Source organism: Phaseolus vulgaris, chromosome 11 (assembly GCF_000499845.2).
Source record: "Phaseolus vulgaris cultivar G19833 chromosome 11, P. vulgaris v2.0, whole genome shotgun sequence".
Lineage (NCBI taxonomy): Eukaryota > Viridiplantae > Streptophyta > Magnoliopsida > Fabales > Fabaceae > Phaseolus > Phaseolus vulgaris.
Window position 1 is genome coordinate 47,365,148 of NC_023749.2, and position 19,649 is coordinate 47,384,796.

General features: G+C 32.6%; 2 protein-coding genes across 7 annotated transcripts; one reads left to right on the top strand and one right to left on the bottom strand.

Moving 5' to 3' along the window:
- Window positions 1–6,820: 6,820 nt before the first annotated feature.
- On the bottom strand, window positions 6,821–9,685 carry LOC137826591 (pentatricopeptide repeat-containing protein At1g03560, mitochondrial). The gene has a single exon (XM_068632609.1). It carries the CDS (start codon window positions 9,629–9,631, stop codon window positions 7,769–7,771), a length of 1,863 nt encoding a protein of 620 aa, XP_068488710.1. The 5' UTR covers window positions 9,632–9,685; the 3' UTR covers window positions 6,821–7,768.
- Window positions 9,686–11,995: 2,310 nt separating this feature from the next.
- LOC137831792 (E3 ubiquitin-protein ligase CCNB1IP1 homolog) lies at window positions 11,996–17,921 on the top strand. 6 transcript variants are annotated; one of them, XM_068639613.1, is made up of 11 exons: window positions 11,996–12,601; window positions 13,587–13,707; window positions 15,012–15,132; window positions 15,287–15,359; window positions 15,697–15,742; window positions 15,890–15,920; window positions 16,097–16,352; window positions 16,434–16,597; window positions 17,164–17,434; window positions 17,509–17,546; window positions 17,631–17,921. In XM_068639613.1, exons 3-10 carry the CDS (start codon window positions 15,063–15,065, stop codon window positions 17,513–17,515), a joined length of 918 nt encoding a protein of 305 aa, XP_068495714.1. In that variant the 5' UTR covers window positions 11,996–12,601; window positions 13,587–13,707; window positions 15,012–15,062; the 3' UTR covers window positions 17,516–17,546; window positions 17,631–17,921. The 6 variants fall into 6 exon arrangements, with proteins under 6 accessions (XP_068495714.1, XP_068495705.1, XP_068495730.1 ...); XM_068639604.1 differs by lacking the exon at window positions 11,996–12,601 and having other exon boundaries at window positions 13,540–13,707; XM_068639629.1 differs by lacking the exon at window positions 11,996–12,601 and having other exon boundaries at window positions 13,540–13,707; window positions 17,194–17,434.
- Window positions 17,922–19,649: the final 1,728 nt, after the last annotated feature.

A 19,649-nucleotide genomic window follows, 5' to 3' on the forward strand; every position in this document is an offset into this window, starting at 1 on the left:
GTTAAAAAACTAAAATATAATTAAAAGTTGGTAATTACAACTATTAAGTTACCTTACTAAATTAGGACACAAATCATCTCTCATTTTTCTTTCTCACATGTTTCACCAATAAAATTTGGCAATTAATTAAAAAGTATTCTTTTAATCTTTTTCATACTCTTTTTAAGGGGAAGTTTCATAATTAATTACTTTTATGGAGAAAGTGTGTCGCCTATTATACTATGGTTAATAATGTCATGATTAAAATATACAATAAATTAGAAGTCTTTAAAATAATAAAAAATAAAACAAATCTATAATCACTCTATATAAATGTCTAAAAGTGTAGTAAAATAAATATTTTAAATAATATAATAATTAAAATAATTATGTAATATAAAAGTATCCCAATAATAATATCAATATACTTAACTTTTTTTAATTATGAATATACCTTATTTATTAAAAAAAAATTAAAAGAAAATAGACTTATCTTATGTGAAAAAAATATTGAAAATAGTGAAGTATGTTTATATAAATCGATGAATAAAAAAAATAATGTATATGAAAAAAGTAAAAAACACTTAATAAACATTGTAATGAAAAAATTGAATTAAATATAAGAAGTTAGAAATTAGTGTTCAAAATAATATAATACTCCAAGCAACGTTTCAAAAAAATGTCACAAGTTACTTGAAATTTTTTGTTTACCAAATAGTACTAATAATGTATATTTAATTTTTTTTCAATTAGTAGAAAAAAATAGAAACGATGAAACTAGCCTTTGTAGTTTTCTTCAAATATTTTAATTTGCAACTTTTTATATCTTTTAAACCTTACAATAATGCATGGAAATGAGTATTTTTTACAAGAAATCTAATAAACTATAAACTTGATTACATATATTTATAACTATTTACTTTTAGTTTTGAAAGGATTTTTTTTAATTTCATATTTGTGTTTTATATTAAATTTCAAGGTGTCAAACTGTTGTCATGTGTTGTGTTGGTCGATAAGTGTTGTTTTGTTATTAATTTCTCTTTGTCTCCATTTTTCAAATATTTTTTATTTTTATTTTTGAAGAAACATTATAAATAGCTGGTTTTTTAGGTTATATTCTATTTTGAAATACCTAGCAAATTATTATAATATGTTTGGACAGGTTTTACATCTGTTTTCCTAACAAAAGACAAAGTGTCAGCATCATATGGAGGACCAATCTAGAATGAGACATGAAGACAAAATTTTGATGATTATGGGAAAGTTTGTGCAAACCAAATACGTGAAATTGTCGAAACATGTCTCTACAACATCACTTCCTCATTAAAAAAAACATCTAAGCAGAACATCACTGGAGCCTTCTCTTTGACTTGACACAATGCATGAGAAGGTTTAGGCCAATAGATATGAGTTTGTGATGGTTTAGGCTAACTTATTATACCAATTTAAACTAAAATGTAAATTAGTCTTGCTAAAAAAATATCATAGAGTATAATTACTAGACAAGATTGCCAATGTCTCGTCACAATTATATATATATATATATATATATATATATATATATAACCAATCCTAATGAATATTTAAAACTAATTTTTATGTTTAAACAATATCTAAATCAAGGTTAAGAATGACATAACTTAACTTCAAAGAGAAGGTTATTCAAAGGGAAGACTAGCACAATTAAAAGATTAATTAATAATATAAATAGATAACTATTTTAAGGTATTTATTAGTGATATTATTGTTCATTTATTATTATGTATTGGTTGTGATATTTGTATATTGATCTGAGTGTTAAGAGTGTTTTTATAGGTATATCGCCTTTCTAAGATTGAGATGAAGATTTGTCAATGACTTCCATGCACCCTAATGTTATGTCAATAGATGGTGTAGTCTTTGCTTCATAGTGAATGTACCAGATGATCCAAAGTGAAGAACGAACGTGATAGAATATGTCAAAAGTGTTAAGACGTTGTTCAAGGAAGTGATAGAAGTAGTCAATAGAAGCAAGTGTTAGATGATGTCAAACACTAAAAACTCACACTTCAACAGAGAAGATTTGACAAATAACATTACCAGAAGAATAAATTGGACAAAGTCCTATACACCGTCCAACATTCAATACATCAGATGATGGTTGAAATGCACCGCATCAGAGGATGATGCACTTTGAACGTAACAGAAGGTCATGCTTCTGAAATGTGTTGGGCGATCAAATAATAGGAAAATTTCCAAACTTTTACATTGTATAATTATTCCTGAATGTTTTCTAATTTTTTTTTATATGATTAGTTTATATAAATCAAATATTTAATCAAAATGAGTTTATTAATTTGATATAGAAAGTTTTTTAAATAAATAGTTTTAATTGGAAAGTGAAAAACAGAACACGCATATTTACTACATTAAAAGTTTTTGAAAAACATTTTAAGGAATTAAAAATGTGTGCTCTATTTTTCAACTTAAGATATTCAGTCTACATGTGTCCATGTTTCTTTTGTTCATAGCGAACAATATCTTGCAAACCTTCATCCTTCCTTTCTGTGTCGTCTTGTGTCTATTTGGAATTTGGGAGAGACCCATGACTATGCATATGCACAGAAGAAACCCGTGTGGAAAATGATACTCAGATTCAGCTCGCCTCCCTCCTCATATAAAGACCGATGCGAATGGTAACGACACATGACAAGATAAGGACGACCGAAAAGCTCAACTCTTTAATCACTCTACAACCTAGAAAAGCCTTTAAGCCAGAACCCATTTCTATTGTTAGGAAACCTCTTGTTTCCTTGTTTTCTTTGCTTCAGAATCTGCTTAAAATTTTGAAACATGAGTGATATTTCCTCATCGATTGAGTTTTCATACTCAACCTCGGACACATCCACTTTGTCTTCTAGATCATTGAGACCTTTAGTCTCCTTTCTTCTAATAGGTGTTGACTTAACTTTATCTTGAAGACCTTCGTCAGATGAAGTTGATGCTTCCTTTAGTTTCGACCTTGTAAGTGAACTTCATGCACTCTTAGAATTCTGAAAAGCTAATCCCATATGAGCTTTTTTTTAAGTGTTGAGCCTTTGTTATGGTCATTGTTGCTAAACCCTTTGGAACGCAACCACTCTTGCTAAACCACTTTGTTTATACAAAGGTTGTGATCTAAACGATTACAAGTTTCGCTCACTAAAATAAATTTAACATCCTAAGAAAAATTCAAGATTGAGCACACTCTTCTAGATATGAACACATCATTGTTCTTTCTCACAAATTGAAAGCTTAAGAATTTCTAAAGATAAAGAGAGCTTGTTTATAGATATTTTTGCTGTTGTCAATCTTTCTTCTTTAAAGAGAACTTTTTTACAAAGAGTTGAGAAGAAAAGAGTTGTTGCAAATATTTTTTTGAGCCATTGTGAGACAAATAAAAGTTCTTCTTCTTCAACTATCATATGTCCATGTTTTAAACTTTTAGCCACATTAAATGTTCTTCATGTAGCATTAACTGCATGTTGTGAGACAAATACAACTATTGTATGTTCACGTTTTAAACTTTTAGACACATTAAATGTTCTTCATGTAACCTTTAATTCATGTGGCCTCTTTACTCAACCTCTATAATACATGGCATTATAGGCCTAGCCAGGGTAGCTTTTTTCCTCTTCATCAAAAAGCTTGGGTCTAACATAGTTGGCTGACTCCTAACATTCAGCCTGTTCAGAATTATTTTTTTGGCATAAAATAGCTTTAAACACACCCTATAAGATATCTTAATGTAGACATTTTATTATGAGCTTTTGAGAAAAAACGAAGAGACAAATATTCCCTGCAAATAGAAAACAAACATTTATATGTGTATTATGAAATGCTTAAGGTTTATCATCTCTCAAATGAAATACATAACAAATAATGTTTGCATCTAACAAAATACTTATATATCTTTAAAAAAAATCACTTGCATTTAAATCCTTATGTTCATTAAATTATGTTTTATATTTTATTATTTAAATACAAGATCAAAACCAAATTAAAAGGACAATTGAACTACGATCGATCTAACAAATAAGAATGTATCACAAATGTTACATCACATGACATAGAAATACTAGATGATATTTCATGTGATGAGATAATATTTATGTAATTTTATAATTTAAAAAAAGTTGAAATTTAATTTGTAATTTTTTTAAGATTTTTATATTAGTAAAAGTAACAACTTGACGAGTGAACAAATAAGGAAAAAGAAAATGGTAAAAACACATTATTTAAGGAAAAATAACTAAGAATATAATTAGAGAAAGGTATAATTATTTTTTTTCCCTACATTTAAAACCAATATTTAATTTAATATAATGGTTTTTAAAAAAAATCAATTTAGTTCCAAGATTTTTTTAAAAAAATCAATTTGGTCTCTTCCACTAAATTCTCATCAACGACTATTAACGGTTAATGACGTGACACACTAATATTAATTTAGGGTTTAGGTCACAAATGGGGAGTTAAGGCTATAGTCTTATATCTCATTAATTTTTCACATTCTTCACCATTAATTCACATACATTACTTACTCCCCCTTCTAAAAGGTCTCCTCTTCTCCCTTCCCTTTATTTACTCTGTTCTCCCTCTTATTGTCCGAAATGAATGCTCTCTCATCCCTTTTCCGCTTTCCCCTCTCTCCATTTCTTCACACCCTCCCTCCCTCCACCGTCAATGCTTTACTACCCCAACAATCTAACACTTCCCCAATATGATTACGCCACCCAACAAGTACACACACCACACCAAACTACTCATACATGATGGAGAGTCAGAAGGAAGGTCTAGTGACTGAGCTGGGGAAGTTGCAGCAGATGGAGAAGAAGCTGGACCAGGGTGCAGGTACTGGTGCTACTGCGGGCAGTGATGGTGGGGCGGTTGTGGGAGTCTGCAAAAGAAATTGCACTGCAGAAGAACCCATGCTGTGAGTAACGAGAACAAAAACATAAAAACTGAAGCTAGCTGCTGCATGGTGCCATTGGTGCTTCTTCAAGGTGAAACCCCATGTGCTAGAACAACCTCTCGTTATCATAACATTAGGATTTTAAATATCTTTTCATCATCAAAACAGTATAACATATAGGTTAAATTATTCATGCAAACTCTTGTTATTTTTTCTATTTCTATATATTTTTTTAAAAAAATTATAAACTTTAAATGGTAGAAACTAAAACAATGTGTATAAGAATGGAAAAATACAAAAAAAAAGTCAATAACAAAATATTTTTATACATTTCTCTTTTAATAACATTTTTTTATTTTAAAAAAAGTAAACCACTAAATGATTGTATTAATTGTATTAATTTTGATATGCAGTTAAGCATATATATTATTCCTTCAAATAAATAGAGTTCTCCATGAGAGAAAAATATTAAAAAAACATTTTTTTTATAAATTAAGTTTAGTTTATATAAGTTAAAAGCAAAAATTTAAATAAATTATGAAAAAAAATCTATAAATTAATTTTAATTTATAAAAGAGTTATGTTTTTCTTTTTAACTCTCTTCTCCAAAAATTCTACCCACAGCAGTGCCAGTACCTACACCCACCGCACCAGCAACTCCACCACCATCATTTTCAGGGATGAGAGAGATATTCCTTTGGGACATTAGGAGGGAGAAGGAGGGAGAAGAGAATAAATAAAGGGAAGGGAGAGGGAGACGTTTTAGAAGAGTGAGTGAGAAATATATATGAATTAATCATGAAGAAGAAGAAGTTGGGTGAAAAAGAAGTTGGACAAAGAAGGTGAAAAAGAAGTTGGACAAAGAAGGTGAAAAATTAATGGAGACTGTAGCATCATCGCACATTGTGAAAACTTAACAAAAATAATTAAATTGAACCTTTTTAAAAAACCTCAAATTCAATTTTTTAAAAATCATTATATTAAATTAAATATTGACAGCAAATGTAGGGAAAAAAATAATTATACCTTAGAAAAAATGTTCTTATTTACAAAAATTAGTTTCTTTAGTTGTATTTCTTGGACCTCTACAAAATGTTCAATTTCAAATTGTAATGAAGTTACCAATTTAAAATTTCGAACACTGTCATATAACTAAAAGTGACAACTTGAACGAGAATAAAGAAAAAGTGTAAAAACACATTATTTGAAGAAGGATAACCAGAGTATAACAAGAGAGAATATTCTTATTCACAAAATTAGTTTCTTTAATCAGGGTTAAGCCTCTTTTGTGCAGAAAAAGTAGTATAAGAAAAAATTAACAGAAAATCAGAACCTTAATGTAGCAAAACCTCGAAACAGAGCTTCATAAATATAGAACAGAATACAGTAATACAATAAAGCCGGATATCATTAGGTGATAATTAAATCAAAAGACAGATTTGACAATACGAGCCATTGTTCTTGAAATGCAGGAAGAAGGTCCCAATTAGAAGGTAACCTACTAGTCATGACAATACATAGCCAGCATTTTTTATGCCAAAACAGTCGTATTAAGATATAACAAAACACAAATATTATCAAGGACAAAACTTAAGGTTAATACTTTACATGTTATTGTTGTTCTCCAGTCAAAATTGACGTTTTACTTCACTAATCTAAGCAGGAAAAGTCAGCACTAAATGTTGGTGGTGCTGGTTATAGAAATGAAACTCAAACTTAGAATAGAGAATCACACCAAAAATATCTAGGGTAGAGTACACCTACGTCTTGCCTTTATTATATAGGAGTTCACTGTTCTATTTTTATACTATCTTTGTTATAACAAGGGTATCTCTCCATAACATATATCAAGAGACATGGCATGGCATATTTTGTTTTGTAATTACAGCATCAATCAAGCTATCACCGGCATGAATCAAATAAAACAGATAAATGATTATATGTTAATACAATTACTCACAGAACTATGGCACCCAAATAATATCAGATCCATCTACAGTCCTACTGCAAACACTACTTCTACAGCAATACAAAATACGTTTAAAACTGAGCTTCAAAGGGAGAGAAGAAAAGAAAACCTTCAATGAGAAACCATCCCTTCAATCGGATCTTCTGTCAAGCCTCCTCAACCAAACTCACTAGCAAAGTGTCGCTTCACACTCATTGATGAGCAAATTGCCAATACACAGTATACTTTCAGCCTTCCAGACACTGCTTAGGATTTTGAAGACTCGGCCAAAATCTTGAGTTCTTGATTTCTTATCAGGGGGCTGAAATTTAAATAACAAAATTTTCTTCATACCCTTTGACCACTTCTGACATCTAACCTATTTTTGTTATTTTAAACATTTTATCCACAGCTTACACTCTAGGATGCACCGGTGCTGAAAAAATGTTGTGTGCAGCTTGAGTGTTCCCTAAGTACTTCTATTTTTGCCCAGTTTGATGCCCAATAAGTAACTATACCTTGACACTGAATCCAAAGTTACTCGGATATACAGGCTGAATAGAATTAATTTAGCATCATTCAACATGAAACAGTACACATTTAACTTAAAATATTAGATCTTCAAAGTATCTTCCCTCAACTCCTTGCCTGTGTGCTTGAAACCTGAAGCAATGGTGTGACCCCAAATATGGTCGATCAGGTTTGCAACATTACAGAAGCCAAATAAGTCTAAAGTAACTTCCCCCAGACATTCAATCCAAAGTTACTTGCCGATTTGATTAAGAATCTTTCAAAGTGAGACAACACACATTTGGATTAAAATAGTATATCCTGAAATTATCCATATACAACCCATAGAACAAATCTTCAGGGACAAAACATTGAGTCTACAGATCAGAAACTCAATATAATCAGCTGTCGAAGAGTGTTTGGAATTTCACTCGCTTTTTAACACTACGCATTCGATCATACCCAATACCAATCTTGCTATGCATTAACTTAATCGCTAAATCTGCATTACCAGCCTTCCTCAAGGCATTGATCAGCACAGTCCGAACCTTTCCTGGTATTTCCCTGCCCCTATCCACAATCCCATCAGCCAATTTGCAGGCCTCCTTAACACGGCCAGCCTTGCACAGCACACCAATCATGTCCTCATACGCTCTCTCCAGAACAATCCCCATTGGGGCAAGCTCATCCAACACCCTGCAAGCTCTTGCAACCTTGCCTGAAAGACACAGCCCAAATGAAAGAGCCCTGAAACATGCAGCATTCGGCGTGACACCTTTGTCGATCATCTCCTCCCACAGCTTCAAAGCTTCCTCGTTCCTCCTCTCCTTGAAGAGCTCACTAATAAGTATAGTAAACGTATAAACCGTGTGCTCACACCCCTCTTGCTCCATCCGCCTAAACAACATCAGAGCCTCATCAACCCTCCCACTCTTGCACAAACCATCCATGAGAGCATTGTAACAATACGAATCCGGCGGACACCCCTCTTCCGCCATCTCCTCAAACAGCCTCTCCGCCTCATCCACCCTCCCAACCTTCCCAAGCCCATCAATCAAACTCGAATAAAACACAGCATTCACAGCCACACCATTACCCTTACAAAACCTATAATAATCCATGGCCTCCTCCACTTTCCCACTCTTGCACAAACCACCCACAACAGCCCCATAAGTAACCTCATCAGGCTCAACTCCATCCACCTTCATCCTCTCCAAAAACGAGAGCGCCACATCCATGTTCCCGCTCTTGGCATAACCATCAATTATGGCAGTATACACAGCCTTGTGAGCTACACAGCCTTTCTTAACCATACTCTCAAACACAGAACAACCCTCCACAACCTTTCCCTGCTTACACAACCCACATATTGTTAAACTATACGCGTGAGAAGGGATTTTCGTTACCAACACTTCATCCTCCTCCATCTCATGGTACAGACTCACACACGAATCCATGTCACCCTCATTGTAACACGCCTGCATCAGGGTCATGTACGTGACCTCATCGGGTGGCACGTTTCCAGCCTCCATTTCGCGGAGCGTGGCCAAAGCGTTCCGCGTTCGCCCGACCTTGCAGTAGCCTTTGAGGAGCGTGTTGTAACTGACGATGTCGGGTTTGGGCGAGGCGCTTTCCTGCATTGATTTGAATACGCGCTCCGTGGAGTCGACGAGGGAGGCGTTGACGAGGGCGTTGAGGAGGAAGTTGAGGGTGTGGAGGGAGGGGAGGAGGTTGTTGGCCGTCATGGCGCGGAACAGCCAGAGGAGGTCGTGGAGGAGGCCGGCGGCGGCGAGGGTTTTGGCGAGGGAGTGGGCGGCGGGGAGGGTCATGGGGAGGTTGGCGCGGCGGAGGGCGTCGAGGGCGGGAGGGAGGGAGGAGGGGGGAAGGAGGTGGAGGAGGGAGACGTGGCAGTCGAGGGAGTGGGAGTAGTTGGGCTGTGCGGCGGCCCAGGAGAAGAAGCGCGTGGCGGTGAGGTGGTCGGAGAGGGAGCGGAGGGTGTGGGAGATGAAGGAGGGGGAGAGTGTGATGAGGTATTGGCGGCAGAAGAAGTCGAGGTTGGACTCCATGGAAGGGGACCCGTCGAGGAGGGAGAGGATTTGAGGGACCCACGGAGAGGTTTGAGGGGAGGAAACGACTTCGGAGAGGTTGCAGAAGGGTTCCACCACCTCGCGCGGCGGAGGGAGGGGTGCGCTGAACGAGCGTCGTGCATTGTGGCAGCGCAAAGGGTAAACTCGTTTGATCAGGGCAAGGTGGGCTCTTCTCATCACTCTACTCTCTTGTCGGATTTCCCGCAGAAGAAAAAGCTGCGTTTTTATTCTCCTCTTAAGTGTTTGTTAATTTGGTTCTTTACTCGTAAGATGGACTTGAATTTTTTATTTTTTTTTCAATTTGATAAAAAAGTAAAATATAAATTTGTTTGTGTTTAAAAATAATTAAAAAATAAATATAATTTATTTATGTCCTTTTAGTTGTTTGTAGTTAAATATTTGAGTTAAAAAAATACAAATTATATAAAATTGTCACAAATGAAAAAAAAAATTGTTTCAATTAAAAAAAAATATATTTATAATTGTAAAATATGTAGGTGAAAATGCAATCAATTTTAATAAGTTAAAGCATAATTGATTTGTAAACTACATACAAAAGGATACAAAAGGAGTAGTTGATATTAAAACAATGTCTTTTGAAAAAAATAGCTATCATATAGTCAAATATTTATCATTAAAAAGAGTTTCGAAAATAATGAAGTTCATGTTGAAGCTAGTCAATTCTTTTATGGATCCTGTAATTTTTGAATGTCATTTCAAATTTGTGGTATTATTTCATAATGATGAGGGATTGGGGACTGAGGTGCAATGCCTTAATATGGTCGTTGATATTGTTGGGTCTTGCTCATCTTGGTCATCCTCATGATTTCTACCATGTTGTTAGACACCATTTACTTTATAGATATTCAACTTGTTTCAAGGATTTTTTTTCGAGATAAAAATAGTGTGACCATCCTAGCTTGACAGTTACATCAATCGATATGTCTACGTCACACAGTCATGATCTGTGTGATAAGAATGTCGTAAGGAAGAGGCATGGTGTTGTCTTGACATTTCATCGTGTGTTGTATGATATAATAGATCAATTAATTAATATATTAGTTTTTTGGCTCATAACATAAAAGTATTTTCATGCAACAATTGAAAAAAATTGCTTCCCTAAAGACTCAAGATGTGCACAAAGGTGTAATGAAGTAGTATGTCATTCATGTTCAAACTACCTACATTCCTCGCATTTTGACCATGCATGTCTGGTCTAATCGTAGTTGCCAATGTCATATCACGATCATAGTTAAGGTCATTAGGGATGTTTGAAGAACTAAATTTCTGACCCTTGATATTTCTAATGAGCCAAAGTATCCAATCTGAAGGTGTTATTACAATCATCTTATAGCTAACCTTAATAAAAAGGTTACCATCATATACGATATTTAGATTTGAATCAAACACTCTAATAAGATCTTCAAAATATGGAGCTTTTAGCATTAGAAAATGTTTTAAACCTTAGAATTGCAAATGATGTTGAAACTCAAACTCTAACGACGCAAATAAGGGAAAATTCATGATATTAGTTGTGAGAGCTTCTCTGGCATAAAACCTCTTCATGTACTCTATCATCTGCTCACCTTGACTAAAATAATGTGTCTGATTTAGTATGTCCTCAATACCTTGGAGTTGTAGAGCAGGAACCGCAACATCAGTTGTTGGGGCTTTTCCTTTATTATCTCTGCGACTTTGTTGTCTTTTACTTGATGAAGAAGTCATGCCTACAAAACTTACTACATATGATGGAAGGAGCCCATTAACATTCAAATAATATTATATGACAACAATTTAAGCAAAGATATCATATAAAATAAATAATGAGATAGTTGCACAATATATATTTAAACACTTAATAGGGTATTTCAATTAAAGCAAGTGCTATAGTGGAGTCATATATTGTAATGATTACACTTCTTTCAATTTGAATTCTATTTCTACAATTTGGTTCCAATTGAATTTAGATTTCACTAGTTAGTTTGTAAGAGATAAATCATTCAGGGGATTGGTAAAAACATAATTAAGTAAATTACACTTGGAAGGTTTTTAGTGGAATAGAGTAACAGAATATTATTAAGTTTATCCCTTACATTAAATTTTTATTGCCATGAACAGTAATTAAGAATCTCTTTGTTCTTATCTGAGTAAGTAACCTAGTAAGAAAGATCCTAATTTATAGTTTTGTCACTCTATTTAATATTTCTTTGATTCGTCTTATGATATTTAATTATTATTAAATGATTAGTTAAGATTCTAGCTAGTCTTATCATGTTCTAATACTTAAATGAAACAACTTGGTTTACACTATTATTTTGAAGAATGTGTTAGACGAAACTATTCGCTATAAAATTTGTTGAACCAAAAACATCAAATGGAGTTCTAAGGTTTGTTATCTTTGATAGCCTTTTGATGTTTTGGGCTGATTGGGCTTGAGTTTATTTGGTTAAGTTTAGTTCAACCCAATAGTTATTTTCTTTCCACACATCATGTATCCTTATAAGGCTATTATGCTAGGTTTACAATAATCAATAATACACAAATTATTTTATCTTTCTACGTGTCCCTCTTTCACACTCAAAGCATATATCTCTGCCACATCTTCTTCTTCCTTGAGCCTCTGGACTGTTCATGGAGAAAATCAATATGGTATCAGAGCGGGTCTAACCCGCTCTGCTCCGCTACCATCGGTTCTCTTCTTCCCCTCCATTCCTTTAATTTTCCTATTCCGTTTCTTGTTTTTCTTTGCCCCTTTCCATGGCTGCGACCCAACAAAATGATCAACAAAACCCTATCAGTGCCTACTAACTTCATCTAGGAGAAAACCCAGGTGTGGTTCTTGTTGCGCCACAGCTTGACGAATCCAATTATCACTCTTGGAGTCGGTCTATGAAACGAGCTTTGCTTTCAAAGAACAAGTACAAGTTCGTCAATGGTGATATCTCGGAACCAACCCGTGATGATGAAAATTACGAAGCCTGGGAAAGATGCAACGTCATGGTGGTTTCATGGATCACACGTACACTGACTACTCAAATAGCGCAAAGCATCGTGTATATTGATAATGCAAAGGAGTTGTGGGAAGATCTTAAAGAACGATTCTCAAAAGATAAGAGATATTAGACGAGTAAAACATTATAAAACAAGGTATTATATTAAATTTCATATATATTATATTGAATACTTATACGCATAAATTATTATCTAGTATAAAATTATATTGAATGTCAAACAATAATTATAGAAGTTACGTTGAGTCCACTACAATTATATTATTTTTCTTGTACAATCTCTCTTTTTCCCTTATAAGAAATTAGTTTTATATATTATTTTCACATATTTATTATATTAAAGTATATATTTATTTTTTTATGAAATATTAATTAAAAAATAAAAATAATATAATTTACAAAAATATATGTAATTTTGCAAAAAAGATTACAAAATTATATAACCGTTATTTTTAAAAACAGAAGTTATTTAGTTATCTAAAAATAAATAAAATTTAATCAACTATTTAATTATTAAATAAATAAATTATTTTTTTATTAAAAAAATTGTTTAATTAAAAGATGATATAAAAAAAATTTAATAAATGATGTATCCTCTTTAAATAAGGGTATAAACTTCATATTACAAACAATTAAAATACCTGTCCTATAAATTTTTAAGATAACTATGATAAAATATTTAATATATATATATATATATATATATATCACTTTTTTAACTAAATAAAATATACAAACTTTTTTACAAGGATATTTAAATTAAATTTATTTTATAACCCTTTTATATATCTATAACATTAACAATATATAAAAATGATATATAGTATACAATTTCTTAAATTTTATCCTTTAAATAAATATTTTTTAAATTTAAATAATTATTTATAATAAAAAACCACTTATATAAATAAAAATATCTACATTAAATTAAAAAAATATTTCTTTTATAATTATTTTTTATAATTTAGTAATATATTTTTATTTCAATAATTATAATAATTTTTTATCAAAAGATTTTTTTTTATGTATTTTCCGTAGTATATAATATATATACACTCACATTCTCAACTTTGCCCGTTACTCTTCTTTTCTTTCTCTTTTATGGGTTTTTCAAAGCATAGATACTGTGTTGCGCTTCAGTGTTCCCATTTCAAGTTTTCGCGCCAAAATTCGTCTTCGATTCATCTCTGAAATTCAAAGCTTCTCTCGTTCCGTCTTCAATTTATCGACCAATCCTGTTAGGTACTGCGCTCTTGAACCTCTGCAATTGCTCTTGCTATTACATGTTCTTCCTTGACGGAAAAGAAGGTTCTGGAGAACTTCTATATTTATAGCTTGAGTTTGCAAAATTTTGAAAAACAAAAAGATATGTTGAACTTTTAGGCGTTTGATAAAGTCACGGATTTGGTTCTGCTGGCTGTTTCAGTCACGGTTATCTATTTAAAGGAATTTAGTTGAAGTTATTTCGTTGTTTGCATTTGAAATTCTGATTCTGGGAGTTAGCGTGTAACTGAAATTTCTTTTATTCTACCAATTATGAATGAAAATATGATGCATAGTCAATTGAGTTGTTGATGCGATTATTTTGCTTATTCTACCTCTATATCTAGGTCATTTAATCCTTTTCTGCTCCCCATTTATCTCACAGTAGTTGATGAAATATTTGTTGATGATGCAAAGGTGTATATTCATTGGATTTTTCGGTGTTGTTATCTCTTTTTCCTCATTTTTGATGGTGGAACATAAGCATTATGAAGTCCTTTTGTCATTACTCTTCATTCAAGTTTTCGTCTTCCTTTGTGAAACTGCAATTATATAGAGAGTTCATAAAACTTTATTGGAAGTTGAAAGTGCTGATTAGAAGATAGTCATTTGTTGCTTTTTGATTTATTCATAAAAAAAGTGACGAATAAGTTAATGAGAAAGCGAGAGCAGCTGTTAGCATTCTGTGTGTGAATGGGTTTAGTGTGTGAGAACAGAGGAGGGGTTAATATTTAGTCAGTTAGGAGCTAGGACTGTGAATTAGAATTAGTAAGTTTATACAACTGAATAGTACTTCTAGGTTTTCAAGTATGCTTATGAAATTCTATACACAATCCTTTGTTTGTAAGATCTTTGTTAGACAAGGATCTGGTAATGAACTGAAATCATCGTTGGAAATTTTCTGCCTTGTATGATTTCAAGTATTTAATTTTTATGATTAAGTAGTTTGTTATCTGCTTAATGTATAATGTATCAATATTTATGTGTGCAAGTGTTCTCACATTTTAACTTAGAGTTGCCCTATTATTTAATGGTACATTTTCCTATTGACCTACTAAAAGTCCAACTCTTTCTGTGTTCAACTTGTTATTTTTAATTAAGAAACTTATTGCTTCTTTAGTTGTAGGACTTTTGCAATGATATCATAGTTATTATGTTTTGGTAGATTACGCTTGCCGTTGAGCACATATGCTAGCTCCTTTTCCTTTGTCTGGCTTTAAGTAAAGCCTAGTTTTATTATTATTAATCCATGAAGAAACCTGATGTACTGTTTTGTCTTGCAGTCTTTTTTAATTCGACCCTTAGACATGTATGGTTAATATCCAACGGCTGAAATGAGATGCAATGCATGCTGGCGAGAACTAGAAGGGCGAGCCATTTCCACAACTTGTGGTCACCTATTATGTATCCACATGCAAACAGTTTTGACCTCGTGTTCCTCCTTTTTAGTAAAATATGATCAACTTAGTTCATATCAAATTAGGTTGAATTTCTGCATGTTTATCATTGAAATGGTTATTAGTTTTTATTTATGTGGTTTCCTTAACACTGTTAAAAGGCACAGATGATGCCAATAAGATATTAAGCAATGACGGAGCATGTCCTATTTGTGATCAAGTCCTTTCTAAGAGGTATGGATATGATTGGTATCTGATTATAACGGTCAATTAATGGAACGAATCATCCCTCAGCAATATATACTTTAAGCTTCATGGAAATAATGTTTTATTATAGGAGTTATGCTGATTATTTAATTTTATTCTACATTATATGCTGTCAATTTTAAGTTTCATGGAAATAATGCTGATGTAAGCGGTCATTTGGTAGCAGTAATATCCCCTCAATAATTAGTACGTATAATTGTGCGGAAATTTGATGCTTTGTCTTCATTTTTAGATTTTGAGTTGTCAATTTTAAGCTCATGGATGACGTGTTGTTGTCTAAGTTATATGTTTCTCCTCTTGTCAGTCTCATGAAACCTGTGGATGTCAATCCCAATGATGAATGGGTCAATGTAAGTAACTATTCTCATGTGCAATACTTACTACATATTACATAAACCTAAGATACTCTGTAATTTGCTGAATTTCACAATCTTATATCTTCCTTTTCTTTATTCTCACTAGCTTTGTTGTCAATTATTGTGATTTTTATGCTGCAGATGGCCATGGCAGGAGTATCTCCACAGATATGTATCCTTTATGTCTATTGTGTAGAGGTAGAACTGCGTAAAAATATAAAACTAAGGTTATATGTTATATCCCCTGGACTATCTAGCAGTCTGATTATCGTAAATGAAGTGCATATTCTGAAATTCAAGAAATTAAGAGGGTACCTTGACCTTGCGTGTTTACCTGAGCCAATTTAGTAATGAAGAGTGCATATAGAAGTGTGATGTTCTACATTGGGCAAAAAGAACTGGAAATGCAGTTTAAGATGAACAAGATTGTTGCTCAATGCCGCCAGAAATGTGAGATGATGCAAGAGAAGTTTACAGAAAAACTAGAGCAGGTGCATACTGCTTACCAAAAGATGGCCAAGAAGTGTCAGATTATGCAACAGGAAATTGAGAGCTTAACCAAGGACAATCAAGAACTTCAGGAAAAATTTGCTGAAAAATCCAGGTCAGTGTAAATTACATTTCCTCTTCTACAAAATTATATGTCGTTATTAATTCGCTAAATCAATTTCAATTTCAATTTCAGGCAGAAGAGAAAATTGGATGAAATGTATGACCAGCTGAGGAATGAGTTTGACTCAGTGAAGCGATCTGCCATACAGCCTGCAAACAACTTTTATTCCAGAAATGACCACGATTTGTTCTCTAACCCGCCGAACATAATTGATGACAGAGATATTGGCAGAAAAGGTAACCCTTTACTTTCAATAGTCAGAGGATACTTCTTTTCAGTGTCAATAGAAATTGGAAAGCTTTTTATGTTATGTTAAAGTTTCAAATAACTATAAAACCGAATAAAGTATGATTTATTTAGTGTTTGTTTGATTAAACTTGTCTATCAATACAAGGAGCTGAAAAAGAAATTAAACAGTTTCTCCATGAACTAAGTCAAATAGAAAATTATTTTAAAAAATTAATATAAGAAACTTCTACAAAACTAACTTAGATAAGTTAATTTTAATTTATGAAGAAATTTATTTTGTCTTTCCTTTTTATTTTCTTGTAATTGAAAACATACCCTTAAATAATGTAATGAAAGCAATGAAGAAAATGACATCTAATTACTACTACAACCTCTCCCACCACAGTCATAACCCCATCATTGCAACTACCACCATTAACATCATTATTGTTGTAACTCACATCTCCACGACGGTAATGGAGCAACAAAGAAAATGATGGTGATGATCATGGACTGTGTTTGACCTTGTTTTTGCTTAGATGTTTCCAAAAGTAGAATAACTTATTTGCTGCAGGTGGGCCGGTATTCACTCCTGCCACTCCAGGACCAAGAGATGATGTCTGGCCAGCAAGACAGAATAGCAATAACTCCGGTCCCTTTGATCTCTCTGTTGTCTCACCGGCAAAACAAACGGCCATCGCCGGGGACGCTGGTAACAGAAGGGCTGGTGCTCATTCTGTTTTTGGACCTGGTGCTACTAATAATCCATCCATGACTTTGAGGAACATGATACTGTCTCCAATAAAGAGGCCTCAACTCTCACGTAACCGCCCTCAATTATTCACGTGAGGATTAAACTCAACTCTCCTAGTTTAGTTCTGCTGCACATTCTTAATCTTGTTATATTTTGGTGTTTCAGATTGTAGGCACAAAGGAGGCTAACCTTCTGTAATACCAGTTAAGCTTTTTCCTTCGGTTCTGGCTTTACTTTCCGTTTTTCTTTACTTCTTTTTTAACCCCTTGGTTGTTTTCCTTTGACAGGAAAAACGATTCTAATGTTTGCACAAATCAATTTGTAGTCTGCACAATGTGCTATGATATTTTAAACTTCTCTTTATAGTTCTGACCTTCAATTCAAACTCTTATAGATGAAGAGCTGCTAACATGGACAATTTATATATCATGTAAGTTCCCTAGCTTCAATCTGTAGATGCATATTTTGCCAGATGCGTATAATATAGTGACTGGAGGACACTAAAAAGTGAATACCCTTAAAACTAAGTATGAATCCGAGCAAAGAATGAAAGCGGGAGTCTTCTTTTTTACCTTTCATTTTTTGCCTCCGATTTCATGGTTTAATAAACTATTGAAATTGAGAATTATTAGCATGGACATTTTGAACTTTTAAAAAAGCTATGTGTTCACATGGTGATAGAAACTTGTATGCCACATGAAAATGTGAAATTGTTGCCGATCTATATATCCTTGTTCAGCAGGCAAATTTTGTTTCCAGTAATCAATTTATATTCCACCAGACCATCAGTGTGAACAGTATTATGTCGGAACCGATAATTATATTTGTTGACTCCATTTTTTTGTTATAGGAAGTGGCATTGGAAGTGAAAGAGAGATTAATGGGTAGAGAGAACAAAAAATAGAAAAAAATAAGAGAAAGGAATGAGAGAATTAGGTGACAAATAGAGAACAAACAAGTTAATTGGATGAAGAGAAATAAGTGAAAATAAAAATTATTTAGTTAAAAAATTAAAAATAAAAATGATTTTATTAAGATAAATAAAATAAAAGTTAATTTTTAAATTATTTAATTTTAAAAAATGAATTATTATCTTTTAATAAAAATTGTATTATTTAATTATATTATTAGTGTATTATTATTTTTTATTGTTCATTTTTTGTTAAAATAATATTGTTTTAATTTTTATTTATTATTATTATTATAGATAGGAGCATGTAACACAAACCTAACAAAATAGCACAATTGAGAGAGAAATTTTGAAGCATAATCAATTAAATTGCATAATTAATTATTATATTAGAAACGTAATTTCTGCCTTTGTTTTTTCTTAAAAAACAGAGGGGAAAAAAGTGGAACTTATTTTTTTATATTTTTCTATCTCATTTTCATCTCTACCAAACTATTTTATTCTTCTTTTTCTCTCCCTCCTTCCTTTCCATTTTATTAAACAGATTGTGATCAACAAATCCAGAACGTAGGAAAACAAACGGGTCTTCAACATGCTGTTTTAAAGTGCACTAGATGGTTACTAAATTCTATGGTTAGTGTACTAGCATGAAAATCAATCTTGGTTTTCAAGTTGTTTTCAAGAAAGGTCTGATGAAGATGATGGTGGCTGATATATTGTGTGAATGACCTCTTTCCATGTCCGAATGTAAAAATCCGTAGAAAAAATTAGGTCATAAACTTGCACTAGAATATCGTCTATAAGTTCCGAAGAATGGATTGTGCTTCTATTGGCCAACTAGATTTCAACACCTATAGTTTTCAATGGGGCAAGAGACAAGGAAGGAAACAAAGGCATAAGATTAATAGACACTCCTAAATCATGCATAACATTGTCAAATGTGTTATTATCTATGATGCAAGGAATAATGAATGTGTTTGGGTCTTTGCATTTTTCAATAATTTCAACCCTAGGTTTCGTAATAACTTTAGAGACATTCATGTCCATGTTAACCTTTTCATTACCTTTTAAACCTATCTTTTTTTTATAAAAGCTTTGATGTTACCTTTTAAACGTATCTGTGTTTACATAGATCCCTTAAAAATTTGGCATACTTTGGGATCTATTTAATAATGTCTAGTAGAGGAATGTTCCTCTACCTTGAAGGTCTCCAAAATCTCTTTATACACCTCTTCCAATTTCTTATTCTTCTATACAAAACCTCTATGGAAAAGGAAGATGGATAAATTGTTGTTCCAAATTGGTAGACGATTATTTTCTGCCAGTATGATCTCTACTGTCAAATCTAGAATTCACTCTTTCAGTGATGAGGACATTGGAATCATATAATTCAGGA